This window comes from Tupaia chinensis, unplaced genomic scaffold (assembly GCF_000334495.1).
Source record: "Tupaia chinensis unplaced genomic scaffold, TupChi_1.0 Scaffold144262_1, whole genome shotgun sequence".
In the NCBI taxonomy this organism is placed as follows: Eukaryota; Metazoa; Chordata; class Mammalia; order Scandentia; family Tupaiidae; genus Tupaia; species Tupaia belangeri.
The window spans coordinates 1751710-1763163 of record NW_006204120.1 but is presented as its reverse complement, the minus strand read 5'-3'; the positions used below and the strand labels follow the sequence as shown (position 1 = coordinate 1763163).

General features: G+C 34.2%; 1 protein-coding gene across 2 annotated transcripts in view; it reads left to right on the top strand.

Moving 5' to 3' along the window:
* Window positions 1-998: 998 nt before the first annotated feature.
* CCDC122 (coiled-coil domain containing 122) overlaps window positions 999-11454 on the top strand; it is a 22324-nt gene continuing 11868 nt past the window's right edge. The window contains exons 1-4 of one of the 2 annotated variants that reach the window (XM_027767448.1): window positions 999-1119; window positions 1779-1894; window positions 10104-10502; window positions 11262-11378. In XM_027767448.1, the coding sequence (XP_027623249.1) occupies window positions 1074-1119; window positions 1779-1894; window positions 10104-10502; window positions 11262-11378 (678 nt within the window). In that variant the 5' untranslated portion in view covers window positions 999-1073. The remainder of the gene's footprint in view (window positions 1120-1778; window positions 1895-10103; window positions 10503-11261; window positions 11379-11454) is intronic. The other variant, XM_027767447.1, reaches the window with a different exon arrangement.

The window sequence follows — 11454 nt, the reverse complement described above, 5'->3', positions numbered from 1 at the left end:
ACATTAAATTGATGACAAAAGTAACTTAACAATGCTGAATTCCTTTTATTAACCATGAAAACATGTGCCATCTCCTCTGGAATGGATAGGCAAATTCAGATGCCTTTTTTTTTTTAAAGAGACTTTTGCTATAGGGCATGTGCACTCACCCGAGAGAGACAGAGAAACAGAAAGCAAGAAGTCACCCTCAAAGGGAGATGGCCACACTGCAATGCCTTCTCCATTCTCCTAGGATTTGGGGCATGCATGCATGTGCACTCAGCATGAGTTTTAAGCTGCTGGGTCCCGGACTTGAACTGCCATTGACTATGTGGGAGTCCAGCAACATAACCATTATGTCATCTGCTGGTCCCTCAGATACCCTTTTTATTGAAGCTGGTAATATCTTTAATTTTTCCATCTTAGTACTCTTTAATCGGAAGAAACTCTCTCCTTCTTTCAAAGGAGAAAGTACCCTTTCATTTTAGCAGTTATTCCTAAATAAAGAATAGACCTAAATATTATTTTAAACCAGGCTAGGGCTTACCCTGGCCAGAATAGCACTAGACAGGAGTACTGCATTCCCTATATTCAATGATGGAAATTGCTGACACTGTATCTCAACAGATTCTAGTTATAGTTTCAGAATGAATTTCATCAAAGTACTTGGGGGTACCTGCTACTAATCCATAATAAGTAGTCAGTGTATGTCAGATACTGTGCTAAGCATGTTACAGATATTACTTTAATAATTACAACAGCCCAGCAAGATTTTACAGTTGAAGACACTGAGGATCAAAGAAGTTAAGAAACATAGTCAAACTCATAATAGCTGAAAAGAAAGAAAGAAGACTCAAATACAGTTTCTTTTTGCTTCCAAATTCTCTCCCTTAACTATTGTAATGTAATTCCTGGCGCTAATGATGACATTGCCATCTCAAGGATATATTTGAGAATTAATTTAACTTTTAGGATTAATGATACTTGACAGAAAAACAAAAACAAAGAAAAGTAAAAAATTATCAGTATAGACTATTTTGTAGGTATCAAGAAGGTAAACCAAAAGGGGGAAAAGAGAAGATTACTGACAGAGAATGTCAGGCAACAAAGAAAGGAAGAGTCAAGGAATTCCTAAAGAAGGTGATAAATTCTAGAATTTATTCTTATCTAACTGTAATTTTGTATACATTAGTCAAACTTTCTCAGCCCCCCTACCGACTTCTCTGGGTTCTAGTATATTATTACTTGTCAATTTAATATTATAGCAATAAAAAGGTAATGAAGTAGAAGGTAAGGAAGCCATCTTAAGAAATAAATGGTTAAAAGATCAGTGACGAAAAAGTAGTATGATAGTAAAATTGTATTAAAATTAATTGCAAATTAAAATAGAAGGAAGCAGTTAAATTGGGCTAGAAAGAAACATATACAGTGTTTAGAAAAAGTATAACAACCTGAAAATACAGGCCTTTAATGAAAATGCATCAACTATAATTGCTATAAAATTGTTATGATAGCAATGTAATTATAGGATATTTGCAAGTTGCCTGTATAAAAAATTTAAAAAAATCAAAATATTTATTCTGTTTCATAAGGGAACAGGGATAGTATTGCTGTAGGTAATTGAATTGCCTTTTATTACCGCCTTGATTTTGGTTTTGTTTATAGTCAGAAAAGGAAGAGTACTAAAATTTATTCATGAGAAATAAAAGAAGAAAGTTTTTCATGATTTTGAGCTAAGAAGCATAACTTTCTTAAAATGTCTGCATTTTAATTTTTATGCACTCTATTCTTTTGTCTAGCTATGAGTAAACAAGACACATCTTCATTAACTAGTGCTGTAGAGCAAGTTGCAAAGCAACAGCAATCACAAACATCAGAAATAGAAAATATAAAAAAAGTTCTGTCTCATTTGCAGGTAACTTATTTTATATAGACTTTTAAGTGTCTTTCTTAAAAGTATATTAAAATAGTGACAGGGAAATAATTAAGACTATTTAATATTAGGAGTTAGTTTTAAGTTCATACTTATTCTCAATTTTTCTGTCCTCCTTAAGTATGTATGATTATTCAATTTTATGGAGCATTTGCACTCCTAAATATAAAGATTCTGCAATGTCATTGCAACTGTAGTATGAGTACATAAAGCCCAACATGTCACAGAATTTTAAATTCACTTATATTGACAGTTTTTCCTAAAATGCAGAACTGAAAGAAACATTTTGAGCCAATGATTTTAAAGCTATGGTTTATGAGTTACCAGTTGTCAGTAAACATTTCAAGTAGCTTCCTTCTGTGTTCCTATAATATGTTCATAATCCTGCTATATGAAATATAGTAACCCAGCTTGTTTTTTGCATACAATATAATTAATTATTACTGTGCTCCATGAATGACTAAAGAAATGATAATGAAGACAGTACCTTTATTTGTGTTTATAAAGATTATTAATTAAATTGCATCATAAAAGTTAAAAGAATAGGTTCTGGAGTGAACTGCCTACTTTGAAAGACCAGTTTTGCTGTGTCTCTTTCCTGACCACTTAATGTGCGTCACTCATTTAAGAAATATTCATAGAGCACCTACTTTATGCTATGATAAGATTTCTGTAGTCATAGAGCTTATTTTCTAATCAGGGAGACAAGCAATAAAGAAAAAAATAATTTCAGAGGCTGTGTTATAAAGAAAATACAATAATGTGTAGAGACTGAGAGAAGAGGATAGGTGGATAATTTATATTTGATTTAGAGAAGACTATTCTGAGGAACAGTAATAAAGATGTATTGTGAAATACAAAGACCCAACAGGTGGTAGAGAATTTTAAGGTAGATGAGTCAACAATTACAAAAGCCCTCAGGTAGGAAGGAACTAGGCATCTTTAATAGAAAAGAGACTGGAAGAGGGGAGAGTAGCAGATTAGAAAGATGGCAAAGTAGACAGAGACTACAGTAGGGGAGAGTGGCAGATTAGAAAGATGGCAAAGTAGACAGAGACTACAGTATACATGGCTTTAAAAGTCACTTCAATAAATTTGAGTTTTATTATTAATGCAATGGGAAACTACTAGAGGATCTAGGCACAGAAGTTACATGAGATGGGACCAGATGGTGTAATGGTTACATCACTGGACTCCCACATAGTTGACTGTGGTTGGGGTCCTGGACTGACCCAGGCAGCTTAAAATTCACAATGGCATGAGTGCATGCTTACTCAAAATCCTAAGAGGAGAATGGAGAAAAAGGGATTGCGGTGTGTCCATGCCCCCTGGGGAGTGATTTTTTGCTGTCTCTCTCTCTCTGTCTGTCTGTCTTTCCAGTGAGCATGGGCACCCTATAGCAAAAATATCTCTCTAAAATAAAATGAAGTAACATGATATGCCGTACATTTTAAAATGATTCTTCTGCCTGATATATGGAGCTTAGTTGGGAGACAGAATAGAAAAGATTAGTTAAGTAAGGTAATGCTACAAAGATTGGTCAGAAGTAAATTTGGGATTTTATTTTGGGGAGCCCAACTATCAGGATTTTCTGGAAAATAGGTTTGGGGAGCTAAGGGAAAGGGATGAATCAAGAATGTCTTTTACACTTTTGAGTGTCCAGGTAGAAAGTAGTGTAGTTTATGGAAATCAGAATGTCTTGGTGAGAGGGGCATGCTTGTTGTGTAAATTAAGTGTCCTTTTCTGAATGTGTATGGTTAAGATGTCTATTGGACATCACATAGAAATGTCAATTGGGCATTCGAAATATAAGAACTGGAGATATAAACATTGAAGTTTATCAGCATGTTGTATTTTTTTATTATGTTTACCTGTCTTGACTCTGATAGGAAAAGGATAGAAGGGGTTTGATTTTTATTTATTTATTTAATTTTCCAGAGGGTACAACTGCTCATAATAGAGATATACAGAAAGAGAGAAAGAGAGGAAAGTGAGAAAGCATTCCCCATGGGGAATAATCATGCTACATTCCTTTCTCTTCCATTTCTCCCTCCTTTTGAGATTTTGGGTATGCATACACATGTGCCCAGGATGTTCCTCAAGTTGCTGGGTTCAGGTTCAAACTGCATGTTCAGCCATGTGGGATCCAGCTCATGTAACCACCAGCCCATGGCTGGCCCAAGTATTTGCCTTTTAAACACAGTCTTACCTTCCTCCCAATATTATAAATATAGTTTAAAAGGATGGCTATATTATATAGGAAAAAAAGGATGGAGGATAGCCTACAGAGTTATCTTGGTGGGAGAATATAAAATTTGATAAACAATTAGATATCCATAGATAATAAAGAAAAAGGGAAGGGTTAAGAATGGCTTCCATATGTTGAACCAACCTTGCATTTTTGAAATAAAGCTTACCTGATCATGATGTATAATCCTTTTGTAAGTGGTTGGATATGATTTGCTAGTATCTTGTTGAGAATCTTTGCATCTTTCCTTGTCCTGTCCTTAACTGTTTTAATGATACCATAAATGTAATAAACCATATTAGTAGGAAGAAAGATAAAAATCATATGGTCATATCAATTGATGCAGAAAAAGTATTTGATAAGATACAACATCCCTTCATGATCAAGACTCTCAACAAAATAGGCATAGAAGGATAATTTCGCAACACAATAAAAGCTATCTGTTAAAAACCCACAGCAAACATCATCCTCAGTGGAGAAAAGCTGAAAGTTTTTCCACTAAAAATGGATACAAGACAACGATGCCCACTTTCTCCACTGTTTTTCAATATAGTACTGGAAGTCCTTGGCAATTCAATCAGAAAAGAGGGAAAAATACAAAAAGAAGAGGTGAAACTCTCTCTATTCACAGATGACCTGATTGTATACATAGAAGATGTGAGAAACTGCACATCAGCGAAACTCCTTCCCTCAGGAAACCTTTCGACTGTCCTGCGGGTCGGGACAAGAAGACCCAAGGGTTTCCATGAAAACATTCCTGGAAATAATACATGAATACAGTAAAATTGCAGGATACAAAATCAATATAGAGAAATCTATAGCATTTCTATATATGAACAACAGGCAGACTGAGATAGAACTGAAAAAAGTTATTCCATTTACCATAGCCACAAAAAGTATAAGATACTTAGGAATAAATCTAACCAAAGAAGTTAAAAACCTCCACAAAGAAAACTATGATAAGCTAAAAAAAAGAAATTGAAAATGACACAAAAAAGTGGAAGGATATCCCATGATCCTGGATTGGAAGAATTAATATAATCAAAATGGCAATCCTACCCAAATTAATCTATATGTTTAATGCAATGCCAATCAAATTACTAGACACATTCTTCACAGATCTAGAATAAAGTTTTTCTGGAATCATAAAAGGCCCCATATTGCCAAAGCAATTCTGCACAAGAGTGGAGTGGTGGCATCTCTCTCCCTGACCCAAAAATATACTACAAAGCTGTGGTAATCAAAACAGCACGGTACTGGTACAGAAACAGACATGTGGACCAAAGGAACAGAATAGAGTCTCCAGAAATAAATTTCCAAACATACAGTGAACTGATTTTTGACAATAGGTACCAGTCAATTCAGTGGGAAAAGAAAAACCTCTTCAACAAATGGTGCTGGAAAAACTAGATTTCCACTTGCAGAAAGATGAATCTGAACCTCTACCTCTCACCTTTGACAAAAATCAAGTCAAGGTGGATCAAAGATCTAAATCTAAGACCTCAAACTATAAAACTGCTCCTGAAAAACACTGGGGAAACTCTGGGAGGCATTGGAGTAAGGAAAGACTTCTTAAATAAGACCCTCAAAGCACAGTTGATAATCTCCAAAATAGACAAGTGGGATTACATCAGACTAAGAAATTTCTGCCTGGCAAAAGACACAGTAAATAGTGTGAATCGATATTCCCTCAGAATGGGAAAATATTTTTGTGAACTATGTGTCAGATAAGGTACTGATAACCAGAATTTACAAAGAACTCAAGCAGCTGTTTGGAAAAAAAGATGATTAATCCTATTAAAAGATGAGAGAATGAGTTGAAAAAACCACTCTCTAAAGATGACATAAGAATAGCTAAAAGGCATATGAAAAATGCTCAACATTCCTCATTGTAAGGGATATGCAGATCAAAACCACAATGAAATTCCACCTAACCCCAGTCAGAATGACCAAGATTAAAAAAACAAAAAATGATAAGTGTTGTCAGGGGTGTGGTGAAAGTGGAACTCTCTTCCACTGCTGGTGGGAATGTAAATTGGTCCAGCCACTGTGGAGAACAATTTGGAAATTCCTCAAAAATCTACCAATAGAACTACCTACCATATGATCCAGCAATCCCACTCTTTGGTATCTACCCAAAGGACAGAAGAACACTTAATTGGAAAAGTGCTTGCATATCAATGTTTATTGCAGCACTATTTATAATTGCTAAGTCATGGAACCAACTCAAATGCCCACGAACAGATGAATGGATAGAAAAACTGTGGCACATATACTCTATGGAATACTATTCAGCCATAAGAAAAAAATCCTGGCTTTTGACAGAAAGTGGATGAATATGGAAGATTTACTGCTGAGTGAATCAAGTCAGGGCATGATGGAGAGACATTGTATGTCCCCACTTAATATATACCAAGTGTCTGTACTCTATGACTGAAACTGATTAACTAAAGGATATAGAAACACAGTATATGGATGTAAATACCAGATACAGCGTGTGTGAAAGATTAGGGTCTGAGGAATGACATTTAGAAGAAAAATAAGGGAGCAAAGCACTAATGGGACAAAGAAATGTATTATCTGTTGAAGATATTTTATAGTTTTATCAACTGGACTAGGGAGAAATGTTCACCTATTGAAATTCATTCACCTATTGAATGTTCACCTATTGAAATTCATTTTGCAAACTAAATAATGTGAAGAACATGAAATAAAAAAATGTGGGGAAAAAAAAGAACAAACTAAAAAATAAAAAAAAGAGTGATTAGTTGGACCCTATTGGGGTAATCTATGATAATCTCCCATTCTAAATTTATCCTCAATCATTCTGCAATGCTCCTTTCTACCATATAAGGTAATGTATTCGCAGACTCCGAGCATTAGGGAATAAAATCTTTGGGGATACATTATTCCATGTACCACATAAAGGATCTGTCTTTTCATTAGTTTGTGGTTATGGCAATAAATGGGAGTTTGTATCAGGTAATTACGATATAGCATTCATATCACCTTGTGGGTCTATTCATTGTCATTAGAGACTTGTACTATTTTCATAAAGTCCTAAGTAATGAAACACCTCTCCAAGAGCAGTGGCACACAATCTCCCTCTATATTTAACTAAGAGTTGGTCAGATATAGCATATGAATAAACCTTTCTAACTGTATTGCAAGATTAGAAACTATTCAAATATAAAAGTGTTAACAAGATCAATTTAAATTATAAAATACAATTTGTTATATGCAATGCATTAATTCTGCTTATAAAGTTTAGTTAATGCATGCTAAATGCTTATTATAATATAGAAAATGAAATGTGAAAAAAATATCAAATTATTAAGTTAAGTGCCGATTTTGTTAAACAACACAACTGTAAACACAAAAATAAAAGACACAAAGAACTTTCATCCTCAAAAAAAAAAAAAAAAGAATGGCTTCCAAGGTGGTACCATTAACTGTTTGGGAATATAAATGGTATAGTAATTTGTGTATTTGGTACTAATTTTTCGTTCTTCTGTATATCTATACCCTGTCATATCATTGCAATGCCCTCTAGTAATGGTGGATATACATTCACTTTTTAATCTGACCTTGAGTTTGACCATGTGACTACCTGGTGTACTAAGCAAATATGATTCAAGCAAAAGTTTTAAAAACATTCTTAGATAATTTGAGTTTCCATTCTTCTGAATCTGCTATTGACATGAGAAGGACAAGCCTGGACCAGCCTACTGAAGGATTAGATACACATCAGGCAAAGCCAGTTGGTTCAGTTAAAGCCACCCTAAATCATCCTACAACCAGCCAATCCCTAGATGTTTAAGTAAACTCCACCACCATGGCACAAGCACACAGCCAATCCTATTTGCTTCTAGTCATGTCAGTAATAAATACTTGCTTATTTTATTTATTGTTGTATAACCACTGAGCTTTTATGATTCTGGTGATAAATAACCAATGCAAGGGGGGAAATAGGTTAGGGTCAGAGAAAAGATTAGTTTGATTTTTAAACATAATAAATTTGAACTGGCCAGTGGCAGCTGGGCATAGAAATTAACAGCCATTTACATTCTGTGACTCATCAGCAGATAGTAGTATAGCTCAGGATATGAATATAGATGAGATTACCCAAGGAGTACATCTAGAGTGAGAAGAGAAAATTATGAAGACTGACTCTGAGAAAGGGCTATATTTGAAGGAATCATTAAGATTGAGAAAAATGCTCAGAGTTATCTAAGGAGAACAAGAGAACAGTGGTAGTATGAAAGCTTGGTTTTAAGAAGGCAGCAGTTTGTGATGCCAAATGATCCAAGGAGCAAAGGCCATACATTTACATTCATTTTTAAATTAAGAAAGTAATATTATGATGAGATGATTTAGTTTATTATGTATGATTTTACAAACTAGTAAATAGCATTAAAGGAACTGAAGCCTAGATTTTGATTTTTTTTTTTAGAGGTTTTTGCTATAGGGCTCGTGCTCTCTCCAGAAAGACAGAGACAGAAAGCGAGAAATCACCCCCTAGGGGGGATGGTCACGCCACAATCCCTTCTCCTCCATTCTCCTCTTAGGATCTTGGGCACACATGCACACGTGCCCGGCGTGAGTCTGAGCCACTGGGTCCAGGACTTGAATCGTGGTCAACTACATGGGAGTCCAGCGACATAGCCATTACACCAACTGCTGGTCCCTAGATCTTTTGATTTTTAACCCAGAGTTTTACCTTTTTTCTTCCCCTCTTCTTCCTCTTATTTTCTTATTGTTTTTACATTCAATAACTGTACATCTTTATAGCATACAACGTGGATTTTCCCAGCATGAACACACTGTATATTATTCTAGTCAAGATATTACCACACACGTTATCATCAGATAATTTCCCATTTTTGTGTTCGTTAACTGTTTTGCTTCCTACCCTCCCCCCCCTTAATTCCCCATGGGAAATGAGTGAAACAGACAATTCTCCAAAGAAGACATACAACAGCCAAAAAGCATATGAAAAAATGCTCAATAGCCCTTATTATTAGCTAGATGCAAATCAAAACCATAGTGAGATACCATCTAACCCCAGTTACAATGACTGAGATTAAAAAAAATAAATAATAATAAGTGCTGATGAAGCTGGGATGAAAAGGGAACTCTCTTGCACCTTGGTGGGAATGTAAATTAGTACCACTGCTGTGGAGAATAATATGGAGATTCTCAAAACCCACAAGTAGAACTACCATGTAATCTAGTGATTACATTCCTGGGTATCTACCCAAAGGAGTTTTATCTTTTATCAGTTGTCTTTCTTGACAGTGTACATCTGATGCCTATATTTTTTTAGGGGGGGCGTTTTTTAATTTTTAATTATTTTTGAGAGGGTTTTTGGTTTTGTTTTTTTTTGAGAGGTTTTTGCTATAGGACACGTGTGCTCACCAGAAAAACAGAGACAGACAGGGAGACAGAAAACAAGAAATCACCCCCCCGCAGGGATGGCCATACCACAATCTCTTCTCCTCCATTGTCCTCTTGGGATCTTGAGCATGCACGCACACATGCCTGGTGTGCGTTTAAGCCACTGGGCCCGGGGCTCAAACCGCGGTTGACTAAATGGGAGTCCAGCGACGTAACAATTATGCCAGCTGCTGATCCCATAATGCCTATATTATTAAAATGATTATAAAATATATTTTACCTATAAAATGTTAAAACAAAATGATGAAAATTTAATATTTTGAGTTATAGCAATATTGAAAGGTAAGAAATATGAAACTGGGATCTTTCTGAGATTATAAAATAATTATATTACATGTTTTCTTTATTATATATCAATTTTTTCTATATCTGGTAAATATATATTTTCATGGTAAGTGGTTTTCTGCATGTATTATGATTCAAAACAATGACTTTCCGCTCATGTTGAATATTATGAGTTAATGATAATATTGAAATTTATTACAGAATGAACTTCATGACCTTGAGAAACAAGTAGTAGCTGTCTCTGCAGAAACTAAGGAAACAGAGAGGCAAATTTATCAGCAAGATGCTGCCATAGAGAATACAAAACTTCGATGTGGAAGCCTGGAAACTCAAATCAAATCATTACATACAGAAAATGTAAACCTTAACTTCAACATAGAAACAACCCAGGAAGATTTTGAGGAACGTATGATAAGATATAATGCATATTATGTAAAAATTAAAGCACATAAAGATAGTTTGAATGAGGTAGAAAGCAAATGGTCATTTATGACTGAACTCCATGAACAAAAAAATCTTATTAAAAAACTAAAGACAGTGAAAGAGGAACTTATGCAAGATCTCCAAAATCCTGGAGGGAATAAAGTAACACAAGTACAGGTTTGAATTATTACTTATCAAAACTTTTTATATTAGTCCTTTATTTTTAAGTACATACATTAAGTGATAAATTTATCTTTAAGTTAATAAAATATCTGTAGCTCTTATACTATATTCAGAAACTATTTTTATAATTTAATAAAACATGGATAAATATATGAGTTATGTAACAACCATCTCAAATGTGCAAATATATAAAGGAAACATTCAAAAACTCCCTGTGGATTTATAAAAATACATGAGAAAACAAAATCACAGTGAACAATTAATTCATTTGTTTTAGAAAGTGTAATTCATAAAAATGTTGAGGCCTTAGCTTTTATGGTAATTGATTCAGACCAATTCAAATCAACTTAGTATGCTTAATGCTGTTATGTAAACAATACAAATTAATAATTGCACCTTAAGCATCTATCTCCCTTACTGTTCTTGGAAGACAATAGAAGATAAAACCTAAAATACCTCTCATTTCTTGCTGGAGAATTAAAAAGTATTATTGATGTCGTTGGTGGGCACTTGCCAGCATAACTACCACTTTCCTTTGTGTCTTTTTTTCCTTTGGTTTTCATTTAGATGTTTACAAATCTAAGTTTGTTATAATAATAGTTACTTATTCTACATACCTATAGAAGTAATATTCTAATCTTATTTATCACAATTAGATTTAATTCAACTAATTTTCTTAAATTATAGAAACATGGAAAAGCTTGGATTTATATGACCAATAACATATATTTTTTAAATTTTATAAACATACAGGAAGACATTACAAAGCTAAAGGATAGAATTATAACTGCGAAAGAATCTATCATTAAAAAAACTTGTTTTATTGAGGAAGAGAAAAAGACACATGAAAAATTAAGAAAAGAAATAGAGGTAAGTATTAAGAATCTAGGTTTCAGTATTTATTTTTCCTGAGAAGGTGAGAGAGAGGAAGGCAAAGTGGGAAAGG